General features: G+C 40.0%; 1 protein-coding gene and 1 long non-coding RNA gene across 8 annotated transcripts in view; one reads left to right on the top strand and one right to left on the bottom strand.

Annotated features, from left to right (window-relative positions):
• The window catches only part of KCNC1 (potassium voltage-gated channel subfamily C member 1), a 116316-nt gene that overhangs the window by 24531 nt on the left and 69821 nt on the right, over positions 1-21964 (bottom strand). For all 7 annotated transcript variants that reach the window (XM_048948422.1, XM_048948424.1, XM_048948426.1 and 4 more), the window contains exon 2: positions 9188-10121. In XM_048948422.1, the coding sequence (XP_048804379.1) occupies positions 9188-10121 (934 nt within the window). The remainder of the gene's footprint in view (positions 1-9187; positions 10122-21964) is intronic.
• On the top strand, positions 16086-21167 carry LOC125694784 (uncharacterized). The gene is made up of 3 exons (XR_007377716.1): positions 16086-16187; positions 18773-18830; positions 21025-21167. It is a non-coding gene; the product is annotated as an uncharacterized LOC125694784 (long non-coding RNA).

Genomic DNA, 21964 nt, shown 5'->3' with positions numbered 1-21964 from the left:
GAAGCTGCAGACTGAGAAAAATAAGCGTTTCTTGAATTAGTATTTCTCTATAGTGATTTCTGAGTTAACATGGAATTTATTAGCATCCAAGAAGACAATTAGAAGCAATAGATTTGATTCTCTCCCTCTAGGAAATTGCCAGAGATGTCTATCACCTATTTTTTACTGTTCTTCTAAAGTATTGTTTGTGTAACTGGGGGAGATTGTAACAAAATACCTTGGTCAGGACCTGATTCAGCAAAATAACAATTATCCTTGTGTGTCAGATCATTTTTGGCTGCAGAAATCAATTTTTATGGGCTCCAGAGTCTCATGAAGGATTAAGAAACATGGATCCCATGGGTAGAGGCTCATTTTTGTTGTTGTTAAAGCAGGTCCTTAGAGTGAAAGGGATATAACTTTATTAAATTATAAAAAAGAATTATGAAGAAGATATAGTAAACCACAGACAAAGGATGATGAAATGATGGCTTGGACAGTATGGAAGGAAGTATAGCATAGAGGAGAACAGTGAATATATGGATATAAGCCTCTGAAAATGAATAATGATGCATCAATGTGGGCATCATTGGTTTTCAAAATGACACTGAAAAAAATCCTAAATTGGTAGGCTTGGGAATTTTTCTACATTTTTTTTTTCCATGCAGACTATCTGAAAAAAAAAAAGAAAGTAATTTAACTAAGTAGTTCTGTTGTCATACCAAGTACTTACTCTTTGCATTAATACCTTGCATCAGGTTTTGTGTCACAACCTCAATGAAGTTACCTATAGTCTGTGACATTCCTTGTTCTTTTGCATTTAATAACTGTATTGTAATCTCCTCGGCTGCCCAACATGGAGCTCAGGTTGATGGGAATTGGAGGAAAGCTTCACAGAATAAAAAGTGACAGTCTGTAACATACACAAGTTGCAAGCAACGCACAGTAATAACAAATGTTAACAAACAGAGTGAAAGAGGGAAAGAGAAAAAAGAGAGAGAGAAAAGGTGAAGAACATGTAAAAGAATTAATAGATTCCTATATAACAACTCGATTTAGTTATCCCAATATTCTAAGGCCATTAAAATGCAAAAATGTTTGTTAGTTCTAGGTATCTTTATTAAGGTTTCCTGATTTTTAAATTACTGCAGTTTTTGAAAGTTACTAGGAAGCTCTTCTGAGTAGCTTTCACACTGATGGACTTTACACTGGCACAAACGAGAGCAGAGTTTAATACGCTACATGTATACGCAGAGGCCTTCCGACCCAACCTACCTCTTCAGCATTTACTCACCACCTTGTTGACCTGGGTTCCTCCAGGAAGCCGTGTCCCCCAGGAAAGGCACTCCAGTGACAGTGCTGACCACCTCTCCCAGAACTAACTGACCAACATAGTAACATCACTCCCAGAGAGTATCAAATTTGAGAGGCACTACATCTTGAAGTGAGGTGACAGTATGTTGGCTGCCTACCTACCGGTATGCTGGAGGAAATACAGGAGCTCTAATTAAGTAGATCCAGTGCATTTCGCCATTACAGATTTAGTAATGGATATGTGCTTAATGCAGTACTGATAACTGTTTCTCCTGGAAATGCTGCAGTGCAAAGAGCTCTGGAAGATCCCTCCTACTTGTATCCTGACCCTTCTGTGGATTCACTTGCACTCATTCTGGCCTTCTGAGAACCCCATCAACAGCAAATTCTGTAGTCCTCGACAGGTCAGGTACAGGTTGTAGTTGAGTGAGGAATGCTACACTCTTATAACACCGCCCTGACTGAAGAATACAGTATGATGATCTGTACAGTATGGAGGGTGTCTGAGACATGGAACATGGATGAATACAGTGAACAGTGACAGTGAGAATGGAGGAATGGTGGATTGTTTGTTAGTTCAGCTTTTTTCTCATAAACAGACAAGCAAATAGCCAATGGAGAAAATGTCCATTAGGTACAGAGTAAGAGGGATATAAGATAGTGGGCTGGGCACAGCACTATCATATCATACCCTAGGCCCTTTTTTCCCCTGTTCTTTTGTAATAATGGATACCCCATCTGACTAGCGCTATTGCAGCAAAAATGCCTTTTGTTGTATCTATCCTACAAATATCATTCATACTTAATCCAGCAGGAGGGAGAGATGCCAAGAGTACTTCTTTCATATCCCAGGATTGCATTTGGCAGTGGACGGCATGGAAGCTATGGTGGCAGGCACATGTGTTTGAAAGGGCACTCGAGAAAGATGGTTTACCACATTTACAGCTGCCTCACACTGGAGGATTGGCACTGGCTAGGCTTATTTGACTGGAGTGTTTGTTTCTATTTTCCCATCACTAAAAGTGTCTCGTGTGCTCATTAAATTATTAAGGCATGAAAAGTCCAAAGATTTATTATTTAGTTCTTGGATTGTTTTTCAGCTCAGTATAGTCCTGCTAGTCCCCATAATTATGTCTGACTGTGGCCGGGCCACAGGGGACTGTTTAATAAGATTCTCCTTTTTATTTTATTTTAATTTTTATTTTATTTTATTTTATTTTTTTTGGTTTCTCACACAGTGCCAGAGAAATGTGTCTAAGTATCTGCTATGGGAAACAACAGCGAAAGGACAGCAGTGCTGAAGGAAATCCCCAGACTCCTCTGCTGGCAGAGGGACAGAAGCCAGTTTAGAGCTGCAAGGGGCTCTTTTTACTTTCTCATTAATTACTTGTACTGCTCTGGGGCTTTGTCCAAACCTTCCTCATTAGGGATTTGGCTGTGGCTACTGCACACTTTCATTTAACTCACTGGATGGCAAAACTCTTCAGCCATTGTGGACTTGGCATGCACGTGGACCCAAAAAAAAGAAACCTGAAGTTTTGTACTTGAGTTCATTGCTCTTCCTTTTTGCTTTCAATAGATATGGTACAGAGACTGATATTCCTACTCAAATCCTAATGTAAACAAGCATGCGGTACAAGTGACAGCCACTGATTTTATCTCTACAGGAAATGATAAATGAATAATTGTGCAAGAAAATATTACATTGTATTGGTTATAATTTCTGCATTGTGTGTGATCCACAGCAGTGAGATTGCAGAAATGTTACTTGGTGAGCAAGAAAAAAGTCCAAATTATTTTCACCTATCTGTAGGCACTTAACTGAAGTTAAGTTAGAGCTGCAGTCACCTGAGATCAATTGTTGAGAAAACCACCTCTGGAGAGCAGTTCAGGTCATAAATGAGTAAATTACTCTCTGAGACTCCTAATTCTTCCTTCAACATATGGGGGGACCTCAGGCAAGTGCATTTTAATCTAAAAAAGAAGAACTGAGCATTATTACTTTTGAGTTGTTAACATTTCTGTGTTAGATCTTGAGGACCAGCCCCCATCTTCAGTAATGTTAAGATGTAATCACTGCCTCATTTGCTATTTGGAATGATGAATTCTGATGTTCTAAAGGCCAAACAGATTAAGTACAAGGAGGAAAGAAAAGCATCTTCCTGCTATCTTATATTCACTGCCTTTTTGCATATTTGGTGTGCAATGTATACAAACATCAAAGCTATCTGAGCTGAAACAGACCTAAACTCTTTGCAGTTACACTGCTATCTACAGTCCTTCCTACAGAGATGGTCAAAGACTTTATGACACAAAATCTAGCAACCTTTTTTTTTTCCTGTGGATGGAAGGACCACCGCAGTGACTGCATACCTATGCTTCAACAATGGTTTGCTATCCATAAAAAAAAAACAACACTGAAGTTCACAGTCTACAGCTATATGATAAGCAGCATAATAGGCCCGTGACAAGATCTGCCAAGACTCCCCAGCTCCCACTGAGCACTGGCACTGGAATTACAATGCTCAGCACACTTCTGACGTTAGAACCAATGCTTTGCACAAAAAATACAGGTTATTTAGGTTACAGTGACAGAAGGGAAGAAAAAGGAAACCCTGAGAAAAGAGCAGTGCTTCCAGAAGACATGACTGATAAAACTGAAATACTCCGCATTATTTCTTTTAAAAGAAATCAGCTCTATCTCAGTAAATTGCATTGAAATGGTAATTTATAATGTCACAGCTTGCTCCCATTCGTCTGCCCATGGGGTACAATGAAGTCACTATAGCAGTGTTTTTCCTCTCTGTCAGGAGTAAGATGGCCTTAACTATTCAGACAGCAGGATAGTTATGGAGTGGGTTCTGGAAAAAGTTTGAGGGGCAGGGAACTAAAACAACTGCAGAAGTTTTTCCAAAGCTAAAGATACATTAGTAAGAATAGATATTTTTCACTTCCTCTTAGAATTCCTGAATTCTAATAATATGTCTCCAAAATTTTTCAAGCTATGCAATAAAGCAGGAAATTTTGCTATCGGTACACTGTGAAAAAGTTACCAAATGTGTCTGCACAACACATTTGTATAAAGATACAGTATTCTTGGAGTACAGTTTATGTGAAGCTGTGTGCAGAATTGATCAGAGAGATGACAAGTTCTTATTTTGGCTATGTTAAAATTAACATAAGCATTTTGTGTGCAGATGTTTTAAATATACATACAGAAATAATAAAAGGCTGGGATTGGCTTCTTAGCAAAACCCAAATAACCTTCATCTCTGGTTGTGTATTACGGATACATTTTTAAGATCATTACTCTGTGGCACTAGAGAGTGTGCAGACATCAAATGAAGTTATAATTCCATTCATATTTTAATTTCTTTTCAGTGTTGGAAAACGACTTTCATTTCTTCATCTACGTCACCTTTGAGATGTAACTGTGCAGACAGCCTATACTTCAGGTAAGTGCACAGCTCACAGAAGAGAGAGCCTTAAGAGCTAAGTAACGTTTTCATAGCAAAACTTTCAATATTTGTTTTGTGTGTTTTAAGGTTTTCTTACAAACTTGTACCTTGAAGTCAGTTTGTATTTACTGAGATAAATTACTTAGAATCTGTAGGATGGTGTGTGGTTTGAAGCAGAAATCATGGAGTTTGGCTGTTGGAGTCTGTCTTCTTCTGCTTTGTTTCTATTTGAAGTTAATTTTGCCTTCCCCTTCCCCTCTTCTTATTTTGCTTTGTTATGAAGATGAAAGACACTGCAGTACAGGGCACTATGGTTGTGACTGCTGCCCAGTAGTTACATTCTACTAACAGCTTTGTCACAGACCTTTCATATGATCTTGCTCAGTTAAATTACACCCTGTATAAAATGAAAATACTGGAATCATAAAATATCCCAATTTTGAAATCCACAAAGTCCCCTGATTCCAAATCTTGGCTCCATGCAGGATCATGGAAAATTCAAACCCTATGTCTGACAGTATTGTCCAAGTGCTCCTTGAACAACAGCAGCTCGGGGTCGTGTCCACTGCCTTGGGCAGCCTGTTCCATGCCCACAGCCCTCTGGTGCAGAACCTTTCCCTAACCTCTATCTGCCCCTTCCCTGACACAGCTCCATGCTGTTCCCTTAGGTCCTGTTGCTGTCACACAGAGCAGGGCTCAGGCTGCCATGAGGCCTCCCCTCAGCTCCTCTGCTCTGGGCTGTGACAACCAGGGGACTTCAACTGCTCCTCATACGTCTTGCCCTGCAGACCCTTCAGCATCTTTGTAGCCCTCCTTTGGACACTAAAGATATCCAAAGATGAAGATCTGCTCCTTTGTGCTGTCATAGGCCCAGTTCCTCCTGGCACTATATAAACATTATCTTGAGAATTTAAGGACACCAGAAGCTATCTTGGAGAACATTTTTTTTATAGGGGTAATCTTTGCTTTCTTAATGCTACTGGTGAGGGCCTCTGAAATGCCTTTCCTCCCCTTCTGCTGCTCTCCCACCTGCCCACTGGCAGGAAGGGATAAAGTGGAGAGCAGGGAGAGTTGTTGCAGACAGGGAAGGGTGTGATAGAGCTCTTTGTGAAATTAAAACCAAGAGCAGTTATTTAAAGATACCTCCTGCCAGATGTAGATTACACAGGACTGGGCTGCTGAGAGTGTTGGGGTCTATTTAAAAATTCAATTCAAACCTACCCTAATTTCAATTCAAAACATCTTTGCTTTGCATGCAAATCACCATAGCATCATTGGCAGCAGCTGTGCAGCCGCTGGGCAAAGTTCTGCTCTTTGCATGTCTGTGCCAGGAAAGTGCTCCTTAGCCTGTGAGGAGGCACTGGGGTATGGCTGTGCAGAGCTCTGCATAGAGACCCCTTGGCCCTGTGTGTATGGACTGAGAACAGCTGTGAACTACTGACCGAGTACGGATGGGGGCATTTGGCTGTGAAGAGGTAATGATACATGGAACTATTTCATACTCATCATTGTTTTGTGAAGAATTTAATAATTCCACCAAAAATAATATATGGAATTAGTAACTTCATGTGATGCCTCTTACTCTTGAGCAGGTAAATAGGCCTTTTTATGAGTCTGAATAGTGTAATTAGATATACATAGTATGGCTGTATATCACGTAGACACCGCCACACCGAACATTTCCTGTTAAAAATTACAAAAAATATCTTGAGCAACTCAGCATTATTTCAGAAGCATTAGGTCTGAAGGACCCATTCTGAGTACCTAGCATGATGCTAACTGGTTGCCTACAGCTAGGTGGGGTTAACTAATGCAAATATTCTACAGTAAGGGGAGCATCACTACTTGCAAGTCTCTGTTTTTATATGATGTGCGGTTATAGTTTCAAGAACAAGTTAGAGCCTATGAAAGCTTCATATACATAAAGTGAACCTCGACATCCAAGGCAGTGCAGATCTTGTTTTAACAGTTAGTTCTGATCTTATTATTTTGCAATTATCTCTTGCACACATATAGATCTTTCCTTGTGAGAAAGCTGAGAGATGCAGGCAATATTTTTTGCTGCTAGTGGTGCATAATAATTATCAGAAACAGGTCTTCAGCAACAGTGTTACCAAGTCCATTTTGTTAGCTGAAATACAAGTGTGCTTTGTTACTTCTCAAAATGTATATGCTTGTACACATGTATAAAAATAGCCTCTTCTAATTAATTATTGCAGAAATAGATAAGTTGCTGTTACTATCAATATTTCATGGATATCGTGGTAACAGCTGATTTTAGAGCACTGGTGGTGGCAAAACAGTTCCACATTGAACCAAAATAACATGTATTCTCAGGATACCAGTGTGGATTTGCATTGAACTTGTAGAATTCTTAGTCCTCTAGTTCCCAGAGATGACCAGGATATGTAATGGAAGGAACTTTATAAAGAAAAGGATTTCTGAGAAGGTCACTCTGTAGCTGTTTGCTAAAGTACTCAGAAGTGAGATGTCTTACACACTTTACGAGAGGGTGGTTGGCATATTGCTTGTGGTAGAAAATGCACCATATTGTCTGTGCACTCTATCCCTCTTGATACATGATGCCACATGGGCATCACTTACGAGGAAGTTTGCTGCTTGGACATGACTCGTGATAAGCATTTGCAACCTGAAGGGAATGGATGATTAAACCATACGCTTATGCACCAAAGATACAATAGGAAAGAGACAGTCTATCAGTCACGTGAATTGTGATTGGCCTGTTGCAATGGAATAGTCTTTAACAAAAAAAAAAACCAAAAAAAAACCAAAAAGAAAGCTCTTTACCTTCTGAATGGATTTTACACAGTTGCACAAAAGGAAAAAGACAAAAGAAGAGAGAAAAGTTCCCACCAGCTCTTCCCCTCCAAAATTAGCATTGGCATAGGTGAAGTTATACACAAAGGAAAGTCTCACTTTCTTTGTGCTTCTCACAATGACATCAACATGCATGGCTATGAGATGACAAGAAAATACCTCACTCAGGATGAGTAACAAATTAGAATTTTCTTCAAAGTAAAAGAAATGATAACACAAGACCATCATAGGTATACTCTAGCTCTTTCCAAACATCCCTTGTCTAGATGTCAGTTAAAATCACTTGATTGGAGATCTGTTTTATCTAATGCAACACAGGGGAATATTCTGAATAGGCTGTAAAATGTCTACTATGCAACTCTGTTGGGACATCTGCCAAAAATGCAGTTGGCTTTGTTTTTGACATTATTATCTACTTTGAAATTACTCCATAGAATAAATAGTGATATTCCGTGGGTAGAGGTAGATTATGGGGTTGAAACAATCAAATTGGAGCCCCGTAACTTTATGTGCTATAGGAGGATTCTCATAAAACTGAGATATTCCCATAATTAACCACTAGCCATGGGATATTATAATATATTCCATGGTGACTAGTATTTTTTTCATTTCCCTCCCCCCTGGTAGAATTAGTATGATTAATTTTGCTCTGGTTTCACCTATTGCTGACATAAATCAGTATAATTAAAAGTAAAAATACCATAATATGAGGCAATCACTGTTCAGGTCAAACCAGCCAGTAATGACCAGTCAGACCTTTTCCAGTCAGCCTCTGCCGCTAGGTTGAGAGCTGTAACTCACCAACCCAAAAAAGGAGTGTGGTTTAGAAAATGTAGTTCAAAACTCTTCATAGTTCTAAATGCTAATTTCTAGTGGAATATTATAGAATAACTGGTTAACATGCCATGGAATAAACATCCTTACATCTAGTCTTGTCTCAGAATGAGTCATTTTGTATTAGTGTCAAGAATTTGAGCTGTTGTTCTACTTTGCAGTTAATCATCAGAAAGAGACGGATCGTCTCATGAATATGCATGATGGTATAGTTGTCCCTTCAACTTACTAGGCACCTAGTTTCTGTAATGAGATGTACAATATCTGCCATTTAAAACAGCTGAAAGGTCCCAATTGGGAACAAATGAGAAAGCATCTGGCTGTTTCGAATTCCAGCCCTGTTTTGTCAGAGAACTCTGTAATTGCTGAGTACTTGGCTCCTACTCTGCTCTATGAAGCATTCAGCTCTCAGGAGCCTCTGAGATGCATTACACAGTCCAGCAAAATAGCTGTAGAACTCTCAAAATTCTTCCACTAGATGTAACAGCTCTTCAAAATATCTTGAGACTTGTATGCCCTTAACCAGGACCAAAGTTTAGGCTCCTAGAGCGTGCTCTCATGCTTAGTTTTGCTGATCAGCCTCCACTTGTACCATTTGTCCCTGCAACCTAGATTTCACACATATTATTCACTGTGTGATGGTGGGACTAGAATGGATAAATGTGCTACCCATTGCTCTAAGAAAGCAGTCTGGCTGAATCTTAAATCACTACGCGGGATGGAGGTTAACGGTCAGATGGACATTCCTCTAAGAGGTTTCCTACCTGCTCTGTTAATTTCTAAAATTTCTTCTTGGGCCAGTGGGCAAGTGTCGCTCTGAGTACTGTGGTGTGGAGAGTTTACGACAGATTTACAATAATTGGGGGATCCCAGCTGGGGTGGCCTCGGGATATGCTTCTTTTTTTTCTTTGGTAGCTTCTGCTTAGCCATAGCTAAGGAGTAATACATTCCGAAATTGTTCACAATGACAGGGACAGGCATGGCAATGGTCAGCACGCCAGCGAGAGCGCAGAGGGCCCCCACCAGCATGCCTGACCAAGTCTGAGGATACATGTCTCCGTAGCCCAGGGTCGTCATGGTGACAACAGCCCACCAGAAGCCGATGGGGATGTTTTTAAAGTGTGTGTGTTCACTGGCACTAGGGTCATTTGGTTTAGCACCTATTCTCTCGGCATAATAGATCATCGTGGCAAAGATTAAGACGCCCAATGCCAGAAATATGATGAGCAGCAAGAATTCGTTTGTGCTGGCACGGAGGGTGTGTCCCAAGACCCGCAACCCAACGAAGTGGCGGGTCAGCTTGAAAATTCGCAGGATTCGCACGAAACGGACTACACGGAGGAAGCCCAGGACATCCTTAGCAGCTTTGGAAGACAGGCCACTGAGTCCAACCTCTAGATAGAAAGGCAGTATGGCCACAAAGTCAATGATGTTCAAAGAGTTTTTGATAAATTCCACCTTGTTTGGGCAGAAAGTGACTCTCATCAAGAACTCAAATGTAAACCAGACCACACAGACACCTTCGATGTAGGTGAGGAAGGCTTCGGTCTCTGCTTCCCTGTAGTGCCGCACCTGGGTGTCATTCCCGATGAATTCAGTTTCTGTCTTGTTCACAATGGGGTTAAATCTCTCGTGGGTCTCGAGGCAGAAGGTGGTGATGGAGACCAGAATGAAGAAGAGGGAGGCAAATGCCACGTACTGTGAAAAGAAAGATACGAGAGAAATGTTAAGCAGTAAGTTAAGCACAGAAGCTTTGATTCTGACAAAAAAGAGAGACAAGAGCTGTGCTAGAACTGAAGATTATACCAAGCCTTCTTCCTCTGGACTGAAGATGCCAAGTCTCACCAGCAAAGATAGCTTGACATTCAAACTTGGAGGGAAACCAGTACACAAGTACATGCTGATGTCCATTCCTCTACAGATAGTGCTTCAGTGTGAGTATGAATTTAAGCAAGCATTTGAATCTCAGAGCTTTCTTTGGTATTTCAGTTTAAGAACATAGTTAAATTGTACCTGCCTAAACTGAGTCTTTCAGGTCTTAAAGATAGTGAACACCTCCCAGGACAGTGGTCATGCAGGAGTCCTTTCATGGCACTGTGTCGGAGGTATGGTGGCTGCCTCTTGCTCCCAGCCAGGTGAGAGCTGTGGCACTTCAGATTCCTCAGTAAGGTGCTGGTAAATGCAAATGGCAGTCTCAGGTGGCCTCCACAGTAAGGATCAGAGTCTGGTTTGGCATTGTTAGGTTATATTACTAAATCCTAGGGACAGATCAAGGAACAGGCACTTACCAAACCAAGCTTTCCTGCAGTACACATGACTTCAGTTTGGTTAACCAAGTTATGCTGAAGGTGGAAGCAGCCCCCAAAGTCAGTGAATGTTTTTCTAAGAATTATTTGCTTTTTCTGCTTCAGCTCCTGCTCTCCTCATCTTAAAGGAGATCCCTTGGTTATATTCCATAGTAACTGAGGGGAACAGTCAGGATGAAATTAGCAACTCTAACGACCACACTTTCTCTGCTCAATTCTCCTTTAATAGATCAAGTAGATCACTGTATAAACACGAAGAACTATATAAATTAAAATATTATTTAAATACTCTCGTAGTATTCCATTAATTGTACTGTCCCTTTTTTAGTAGTGTAGCCAGAGCAGAGGTTAAAAAGAGCTAGTTTCTTTTAATTGTCTGCTGCCAGTAAATGCAAAGCAATAATCTGAAACAAATCACTGCCAAAGGAATAGAATAGTTAAAAATAACTTCTGCTTCATGCTACCAATGCTCTCCTGCAATCAAGAAGTTCCTCCTGTCTGCTCTTTTAGGTAGACATAGTACAAAACTGCACTTGACCTTCCCTATTAGCAAACAAAGTCAAAAGCAAGTATTTGCCAAGTTTAAGGTAAACTGTTTAATAGAGAGAGATCACAGAATTATTTAGGTTGGAAGGGTCCTCTGTAGGTCATTTGGGACAACTTCAAAGTTGGACCCAGGCATGCCTGGGGCCTTGTCTGATCCTGAGTATCTCCATAGCTGGGGCAGCCTGTGCCAGTATTTAAGCAGTATGAGCAAATAAGCTTGGAAGGATACAGAAGCAAACAGGCTTTTCTCCATTTTCAATCCAGCCTTACTTCCAAACAGATGAGAAACTTACCCACTGTCACAGATACAAAACCAAGTACCTTCCCTTGCATCAGTCTACCAGAGCATTCTTATGTAATGGTCCAATGTACATGTTAATACGTGCTAAAATCACAGCTTCATATGGTAGTCTAGGAAGATAAGCAAGCTAGAGGTTAGGGAACGTAAGAAGTAGGACTGCTGGTATCTTTTTATTGGATTGTCCTATTAGGGAAATTTCTCGAGGCAAAGTGTCTTCATCTGTAAAATAGGTTAAAAAATGATAAGTTGTGGTATGTGCTTTGTGATCCTAGGTAAACAGCTCCTATATGTTATAGAATCATAGGATCCTTAGAGTTGGAAGGGACCTTTAAAGGTCATCTAGTCCAACTCTCCTGCAATGAACAGGGATATGCACAGCTGAATCAGGTTGCCCAGTTTTCATTTTTTTGTTACTGACTTCACCAATTCTCAACAGTCTTTCTGAAAAATAAGTCAAAGAGTCTTTTGAGTGGTCAAAGTCAGTTTGTGCATGATATTGTTAATGTTCAGAGCATAATTAAGCAAGGGTTTGTTACCCAATTTTCTGAGTATCAGTAAAACAAGAACCAAAAAACATTTTTCAACAAGAATTCAGGAATATGTTCCCAGCAGCCTTGGAGCATGGCTGCTCCATTTCAGCCTGGAGCAGATTTTTACTGTAGAGTTTTGGAGCCTTGAGAATTCAGGATGCAGAAGGAAATGCTGACACTTCATTAAACCAGGTAGCACTCGCCGATAAGAAGCAGAGAGGGGAATTGAACCATTTTGCATTTTAAGGGATCTGTGAAAAGGCCCTTTTATGCTGACTCAAAAATGTGATTCTTCTCATATATGAATACATCTCCCGAGTGAGTTTTTCCTGCTTAGGATAACTGTCAGGCTGCTCTTTCACATCAACTGTGTTAAAAAGTGCTGTTTTTCTGCAGTGAAGGGAAGAAATGACCAATTCTGACAGGATATTTAAATTCTCTGCAGTGGTACATGCCAGTAGTGTTATCAGTAGAGAACATCACAACCATCCTCTCTCTTGCTGTTAGCTGTGAGCGTTCTCTTTGGTTTCTGAGGGGAATTGAAAACTTTTAGTCTCCGGTTCAGCAGAGCAGGGAAGTATCTGTTGAATGAGCATGAATGGTTCTGTCTGTATTTAAGAACATGCAGAGTTCCTTCACGCATACAGGTGTGTTCTTAAATGCTTTGCTTCTTTGGAGCTGTAGGTCTGCTTTCAAGATTTCATAAAATTGACTCCAAGCAATGTTACTGACAAGATGGATCTCAATTTCGTATTTTTTTTCACTGTCAAATTACTATCTAATCATAAAGCCTACTTTGTGTTTGAGAAGAAAAAATACTCCTAAGCCATTCCACGCTTCAGTACTGAAAGGCCCTTGATTTTAAATGTAACAATTATACCAATGTGTCCCAATGAGTATTTTTACATCTTGCCACGTCTAGAATGTGCCTTGTGCTGTCTACATTTCACAGCTCTGGAAGATATTTAAAACCTTCCTGGACACTTTCCTGTGCAGGGAGCCTGCTTTACAGAGGGGTTGGACTAGTTGATCTCCAAAGGTCCCTTCTAAACCCTATTGTTCTGTGATGCCGTGATTCTGTGAAATTTATAGCTTCTGTAGTGTATGGTTGTTTTGTACAAGCAAATTACAGTACTTCAGCAATGTACAGTCATCCAGAAATATCCTCGAGATATAGCAGCTCAGTGGTCAGGGAAGCAGATGTGCCCTGTAAGCCGCAAAGGAGACAATTGTTTTGTGACAACATTTTGGTAACGTAACATAGATTTTTTGCAGAAGGCTCCTGCCTCCATTGCCACAGGGCCACTCATAAGATGGAAACTGGTGTTCGGTGCTCTTCCTACCAAGGTATCCCACAAAAGGGACTTTAAAAAGACCAGAAAATTCTACTAAACTGCACACAGAGCAACTACTGAGCAGCCTCTTAATAAACGTCCCATTAGAGTTTCCCAGTCCTTTGGCTGATCCAAAGAAGTGCAGAAGTGAATGAGAACCACACCTGATAGTTCATTCACTGGCACCCACCTCTGGTGCATTTACCCACGATTGGATTTAGAAATTTGGAAGCCTTCTGTAAATGAATGTGTAATATATAATTGGCATAAAAATATATTAATGATATATCATTATCCATCTATCAAAAAACTAAAATCAGCTATCATGCCTAACATGATAGCTAGTCAGATCCAGAGATGAGCAAAGCTGGTAAAATCTAGTGAAGATTTTGGACTTTTATCTGTTTTCTGTCTTGGAAAATAAGGCTACCTCTTTATATCAGTAATAACAGCCCAAACCCAGATTGATTCAGTGGATTGTTCTAGTGATATTTAGTGTTTCTTAATCTTCCTTCTGCTTACATTTTACAACAGAATCTCTCAGAATCTCTAGGACCAGAATCTGCTGGGGTAAAAGAGTGATGTCATGTGCTATTGAGTTACATAATGGCAGCTAAAATGTTCTATAATTAAAGAAAATACCGTGGTAATGTGTTTGAAGTGATCAAAACTCTTTTATCTGCTTTGACACATGTGAATGATTCCTACTTAGCCCGGAGATGGTGCTTCCATTGCTTTTTCTGTCTTTAATACCAACAAAGAAAATTCTCAGATTGTCCAGAATGGCAGAAACCATATGAGAAGGCAGAAAGACTTTTAAAGGGATGTTTTGATTAAAATGTAAATTATGTTAAAATGCCTTCATTATGAAGAGAAAAAAAATTACACTTCTGCATAATTTCTGCTAATAGAGGTTCTATTTTTCAACAAGGCTATTTTGAAACATGCTAAAATGCATCATGCCCATAAAGTGGAGAATTTCACCATCTAATTTATATTGCAGCTTTAAACTGAAAGGGGAGACTTAGATTAGATGTCAGGAGGGAATTTTTCCCTGAGAGGATGATGAGGTGCTGGCACAGGCTGCTCGGAGAAGCTGTGGATGCCATCTCTGGAGGTGTTTTAGGCTAGGTTGGATGAAGTTCTGGGCAGTCTGAGCTGGTGCCTGATTTAGTGGGTGGTAACCCTGCCCGTGGCAGGGGCTTGAAGCTAGATGATCTCTTAAGTCCCTTTCAACCCAAGCTGTTCTATGATAAAAAAGCATACATACATATATGTATGTACATACATATACATATCATACATACATATGTGTGTATTTCTATATGGCCTGCTTCTCCACTGCCATATATCTAGCCCAGCCATCTTTGTCAGTGCCATGTGAATAGGAAGTTAGTTCATATATAGTAGTGTTTCACACCTGCTTTGCATTGCTGTGAAAGGTGCAAGATAACAGAATCAGATCTAGCCTCTCATGATCAGCCGGTATATTTCCATTCATTGTGGAAAGGAAACGGATGGATAAAAAACACGGATAAAGGTTGTAATACACGAGGATTATGAGACCAGGTTGATTCAGGAAAAAGTCTGAGGACTGGACCAGGTAGTATTAAATACCTAAGTGTGACTGCCTGCTTCTGAGAATCACCTTTTAAAACAGTACTTCATCTTGCATTTCTGAGACAGTTCTTATCTTGAAGATAATAGCCCACTAGAATTCATTAATATAGTGCCTGGAATTACCAGGTTTCAATGCAGAATAGGCAGTGAAGGCTGGTGTTTAAAACACTGGGAGAGAAATTAAATGATTGAGTCTCTTTTCCAGCATCTGGCTCATTTCTTGCCTTCAAGTATGTATTCCTGAATCTTTTGTACCATTGCTTATCTACTTTTTAAAAGTGAAACAGCAAACATCCTGGAGCTTGGCTTTGTCTGCTGTTTGACAGTAGCTTGATGTCCACTCAGTGTGCATGGAGACCTGTGAAGGGAAGCCTTGACTGAGTCCTTTGTAATAGAGACACTGCTCTTGGACCATAGGCAAGAGAAGTTGGTGGTGGCAGCAGGAGCCCTGCTTTTGCAAGTCAAGTTTCAGTTACCACAGAGTCTGTTTTCTAGGAAACAGCTACAAAACACACCATTCATTACTCATTCTAGAGTACGTGTTCAGTGTGAGTTGGTAGAAACTGCGCACTGCAGATGGGGACTCTTCTCCTTTGATACTGCTCAGAAACATATAACAATTCTGGCTAAAGCTAGAGAGGAGAAAAGGAACAGATGACACTCACAGGAGGTTTGCCAGACTTTGCAACTGCAAACAGAAGTATTTTCTAAAAAGTGATTCTTAATCCCTCTCATGTTGCAGGGAAATTCATAAAATTCTACCCTATCCTACCTCTGAATGAAAGACAGAGGAAGATAGCATTTTGCTTTAACTACAAGCATCAGAACATTTTCGATAGAAGTGGCACCTTGACTTTCTGCTACTCTATTCTGGTGAGTTATGGTTTTAGTGACAAAAATACTTAACCTACTAGATCATAATTATCCTGGTCCTGTTGAATATACAAAGCACAGGAGCTAAGAAGTTGTCTTCTTAGTATGAACAGGGCCTCTGAGCATGAAGTTCTCCCACAAGAGAACCAAGGACTTTGCAAGACTAAAATGGGAGCAGAAAACATTCTGATAATAAATCTTCATCTCCAAAGGAGGAATGGTGGAGCCATTAGTGCTGCAGTGCTTGCATAAATGTAAGTTATGACACTATTGAGATCCTACATGCTTCATTTTTCTATTTTTTTTTTTCTCTCAACTGAAAAGAATCCCAGGTCTGGTAACTCATGAGCTTGTTTTCTATAAAGCATCAGTATTCATCTATTTAAAGTTTGTGTCTGGAACTCCTGTTAAGCCTGCTTGAAGTTGCCAACTTTTGCCTGTCTGTGACATGAATCACTGAGCTGAGCTTTGCCTTTCTAACTTACTTTTAAAACTATATTTTAACCACTATTCACTCAAAACTTAGCTCAGATATTAACAAAATTTATAACTATAGAGAAATCTTTTTGTCACAGCTCAGCCAAAGCTTGAGTTAAATGAAAGCTACTTGAACTTTATAACATCTCTGTAATCTGTCAAGACTGATTCTCCAGCCTCACTTAGAGATATGGATCCTGATTCAAGCAAATGATTCATTCTGAATATCTAAGTAATTTTGCTGAATTTTTGAAAGAAATACTGAATCTGTATGACTGATGAAATAACTAAATGTGGGCACACGATACTAGCAACCTGCTAGTGCTTTGAAAGTGAGCAAAAGCAAGGACTTTGTCAAAAAAGCCACTTGGGCAACATTTCCTTAATACTAATCCTAATATAAGATGTGTGCAGGTCTTCTGAGTGACAATTATGAAATTGAAAGTGTTTGAAAGGGGGAAAATCCATTTGAAGGTGTGAAATAAGTACACAAGGGCACAATCAGATGTAGCTGCCAAGCCTTTGTCTCTGAAGGGACAGGTGACCACCTTAGCAGTCCATCTGTCTGTCTTTCTTCTGACAGTGGTATAATAAGGACAATCAATACAGCTCACTTCTGTGAACACACTGGTTCAATCATGAGGTTGTTCAAAGTCGTGCATCTTAGCTGAGGCTAATGAAAGAAGTAAGACTTCTTACAGATAAACTTACAGATAAACAGAGCTTGCTCTGGAGTCAGATAAACTGCTAGTCCAACTAGCAGCTCATGGATGAAATGATTATGTAATGTCCCCCAAAAATATGTGACATCTTGCAGAAAAATCTTGGAACGCTTACTGGCATGCAGACATGAAACAGCATATTAAAAAAAATGTGCAGTCATCTGTGGAAAATATGCTTAAGTTATTCGGTGTTGACATTGCAATAAGTAAATGAGAAGCAGATCTCTCAAATGTTAGTCCTAGCAGGCAGCCATGTGCTTTGAGAAGGTAGTTACAGGGATAAGCAAGACTGAATCAGAACTGGAAGTGTAGTACGTGCAGTATTTCTCTGTAGCCACATGGCCAGCCAGCTGGTCACCAGGCAAAGTTTGGAATGGTTCTTTGTAGGTCACAGGCAAGTTTTCCAGTCTTATTTAGGATAGATTCAATCTTGTGATTTAGTAGGAGCACCATGCATGGTCAACGCAGGGATGTGAGTTTATTTTGTAAGCTTTCTTGCTAGCTGCCTAGTCTGGCTAGGGAGAACTGTATAGAGATAGTATGGCGGGAGTGAGAAATGTTTCATATTGCTCAGCAACAGCTCAGTGCGAAATTGTCATCTTAACACGTATGGATTCCTTATCCAAAAGTGCCCCAAGAATTCTGCACCTAAGTATATGGGACACTGCAGAAAGAGCTGCTAGTGTTGAAAGGAAATGTTGCATTTCTTCAAGGGACTGCAGAAACTTATATTTTTGAAGGGACCTCCAAATGTTATCTGGCCATGTCCTTGTCCCAAAGCTGTCTTTGTTCATTGTCTAAAGATAGCTAAATTGGCTGTTGTTAAGGACCTTCAGTGGTGAATATTCCAAACATTCTGCAAGAAATTTAGCCCAGTACTTCACTATATTTTATCTGTAATTATTCCTTCCTAATGCCTAACATAAATCATCTCTGCTACATTTTAAGCGTGTTTGCTTTTGTCTTATCTGTCACAGACAGCTATGGATTTGGAAATTTGTAGATGTTTTCCTTTTTTTCTAAGCTAAGAGCCACAAAACATTCAAATTTTTCACGAGTCCTAGACTTATGTTCTCATATTCTCATACTTTGCTGCATAAAATCAATATAATTATTAATCTCATTTTCAGATGATGCTACAGACATTTATGCTGTCAGTTCTGTCAAATGTTCTAGAATTAAAGAAACTGAGAAGTCATTTAATCTCTCATACACTGGAGCATGACGAATGAAACTAGGCAACTTTTTCTGCAACTGCTCATTATTACTAGGTTTTTCAGTCTTTTCTGTTAGGCAACTTTGTACACTATGTGCTAGGCACAATTTCTGTTCTTAGCTGAAGAGTTTTGTAGCGATGACTGGTGGCAGTGTCAGGAGTTATGATTTTCAGGATCTTGCCTCACTACCTTTGTACTAGATGCTATTTTATCTCTTAAGAATATCACACTTCCTTCCTCTCTAACTCGCTGCCAGTCCTTCGTTGTAGGAAGAGCCATTTCTTATGCAACTCCTTAACGAGAGGGGAATTCCTGACCAGAGCTTGGCAGAATGCAACTGGGAAAACTCAAAGATTTTGCAAAATATGCTTAGTTCTAAGGTTTCCTATGGCTTAGGAGTTGTTTTTGTCTTTCTTCTTCCAGACTGAATAGAAATTGCATGTGCTCATGCTTATGATCCTGCGCAGCCAGATTAAGCTAGGTATGTATCTGCCTAAGACTCACGTTTGGAATTCAAAAGTGTGAAAATAGATGATTGGTTGACAAGTCTTACTCTCATACAAGCATGCACAAGAACTCTTCAGTTGTTAACTCAGGAATCCCTTCTACTTACATTTTTGCTACAGCTTCTGCACTGTGACTTGCCTAAGAGTGGCTAAATTCATACACTCACGATTCTAAGAAGTACAGCCTCTCTCAAACCTACATCTCATTACTGGGGTGCAGGAGGCTTTCAAAGCACAGATGAAATAGTTCTGTAGCCTCTCAGGCCCACCTCAAGTGAGTGCTGATTCACCAACATCAGATGTACAAGGAATATACACTCAAGGAATGAAATTTTTACAAGTGTGGAGCAGGCAGAATGCCTGTTGGTCTTTAACTCCATAGAAAGAGCACACCCGATTTACTTATTTTTTACAAGAAGAAACACTCCAATGTGTGAAATTGCCAAGTGCAAAACTCCACAAGGAGACACTTGAAATATGCAGTGAGTCCTTGCTCTGAATACAGAACACTCTAACATAATAAACAAGGCAGTCTTTACTTCCTGTAGATTTTAAGCCAAGATGTTTGGAGTATGTGCCAGATTGTGCTTGCATTTAGACAGCGATGCTTTTGCTTCAAGACAAATTAGAATAAGCAGCTCTCAGATCTTTAAAATGTGGCTAGGCTGGCTACATAACCACCCTTGAACAAGGTGTGAAATCTACCTGCTTGTCTTCTGTGAGCAGACTGATAGGCTCATTCAGTAGGATACTGATGGTTCCTATGTAAGACTAAGGGGAAGATTCAGAAAATATCAGCATACAGAGGTGAGCAGAACCTGCACAGGTGAAGTCCCTACTTCATTTTCTTCCCCAAAGCAATACTGTAGCAAAAATAGTTGTAAAATTCCTTGATGGAGGCACAGACCAAGCTTTTTCATATCTGACCATGGATTTTTGCAACACCAATTTCTGACTGCTCCACAAGAGATATTCCAGAGTTTTAAATTCAAGGAGTGGATGAGTTTTTTACCATCTGAGCATTCAGCTGAGCACATCAGAACTGAAGCACTCAAAATAACTCATCACTGAAGACCGAAAGCTCTGAGTGCCACAAAATGTTAAGCTCAGGATTTCCTGTTTTCACTGTAGTTTATATGGAAAGACATGGTAGGTAAAGTAGTCCTTGAAAAGCTAGGCTTCTTAGCAAAATGGATGGCAACTAGATGTCCAAACCCAGACATTTCAGTGATTATTTCATGTTAGATAAATTCACGTTGTTTGGTGAAAACCTTTCTCATCAATTTTATTTTCTAGATTATGCTTACCAGTGCATTCTAGACTCTTTTGTTGTAATGTCCTACAACTTATTCATATTATAGTTACAATCATATGTAGTATGTGCTGTAAATATTATGCTATTATATATATATAAAGTCTTATTTGCTAAAACACAGAGAAATATGCTAACTGTGTGTTTATACATAGGTCACTCTGAAAGTAATGCCAACTATTTATTTCCATGGAAATAACAACACATACAAAGAGCACAATAGCAGTATGTGAATGTTAACGGGTGCCATTTTTTCCATGTGGAGGAATTCAATTCCACACCTTTGCTTCATCCACACTTCCATGTCAGACACCATTTTGTCAGACTCCCCTTCTGCTGCCATCTGTCACACAAGAAAACATAACAGAATATAGGTGGGAAGGTTCAACCTCTACTGCCATACCATCAACATCTGCCTCTTAAGTTATAGGCTGATACAACAAAATAAGAGGCATTACTTTTGGAGAGCCCTTGTATGTTAAGTATCTAATGCCTGTCTCAAGAACTCTGGCGATGCCTGGCTGTAGCACACAGAAGGCCTGTTCTCTCCTCTGTGCACAGCCCTGCAGTAGCAGTAATTACTAGAAGAGTCCTTAGGTTTAAGAGAACCCTCTAAATGGGAAGGACATGCTACCCAGAGGAAGACAGAAGCCATTTGGGGGGACCAGAGACCTTATGGAAATGTACCTGCTATCATGAAATCACTACAGCCTCAAATTTGTACTATGACTTTTCTGTCACTGTGTTTCCTGGGCTTTTCCTCTTCTAAACAGAGAGAGGAAGGACTTGTTTCCTTGACTTCTATGTTCTATGCTACCTCTCTTTCTGTCAGACACAGCCCCTCTCTTCCCTTCCAGGTATGCCAGGGCTGTACCTCCCAAGCAAGGGCAACTTGCTGGAAACACTGCTCTCTGGAATGAGGCTTCACCAAGAGGACAGACCTGGGGCCAGACAGGGTGATTGCCCTCCTTACTGCCAGCACTCTTGATGCAGCATGGACTTCCAGGTATTTGCTTACTAGAGAGACATGGGCACTATGGATAGGAGGTGGCATCTGCTACCTGAGTGCAAGTTGATGTGTGAAGTGTAGTTGTGTGAAACCATCTGATTCCTGCTCCAAAATCTGACCACGAGTCCTCTGCAGTACAAACTTTTGTCTCGGCTTTTCCTGCTGAGGCAGTTAATAGTTTCATTTTATGGTGTTCTGCTTCACTTGTTCCCAGGAACAAGTTAGACTTGTGATAGCTTCCTACCTGCAGAACCCTCTTCTGCTGTGTTTTCATATTTATCAGGGAATGAAGGTGTTACGGTGATGATATCTGGTATTTCATCACCCTCTTTTGTCAGCATCAATTCTTCTGTCTCTTTGAAGTGGAGAGTTTTCATGCTGATGTTTCTGGGGCTTAGCTCTGAAATGTGCTGGAAGTAAACAGCTGGAGCCAGTAAGGTGGCCATTTTATGCTAGTTTGCAGCTTTGTCATTTTGTCACGTGGTCAAGTGGTGAAGCACTTTGATTCCCAGGTAGATTTCATTTTTCTCACTTCTCATAAGAAATGGCTCATTTTCTTTGTGGTAAGGTTCAGATGCATATATGATATTTAGAGAAAGACATATTTATTTTTTTTCCCAACAGTGAGCACCTCAGTCTGTTTTAAGTATCCTAGGGTGTTTTCTCAAAGTCTCTGAATAATGTTTAGACCCTTGCCTTAAGATGTTATTGCTTTTGTAGGTGAAAAACAAGGAAAATATCCTTTTGCTATACACCTTGATGGCACTAGTTAGGTTTCCTATTTTTCA

This window comes from Lagopus muta, chromosome 6, assembly GCF_023343835.1.
Source record: "Lagopus muta isolate bLagMut1 chromosome 6, bLagMut1 primary, whole genome shotgun sequence".
NCBI classification, from domain to species: Eukaryota; Metazoa; Chordata; class Aves; order Galliformes; family Phasianidae; genus Lagopus; species Lagopus muta.
Note: the sequence above shows the minus strand (reverse complement) of the source record. Positions and strands in the feature narration are given on the sequence as shown.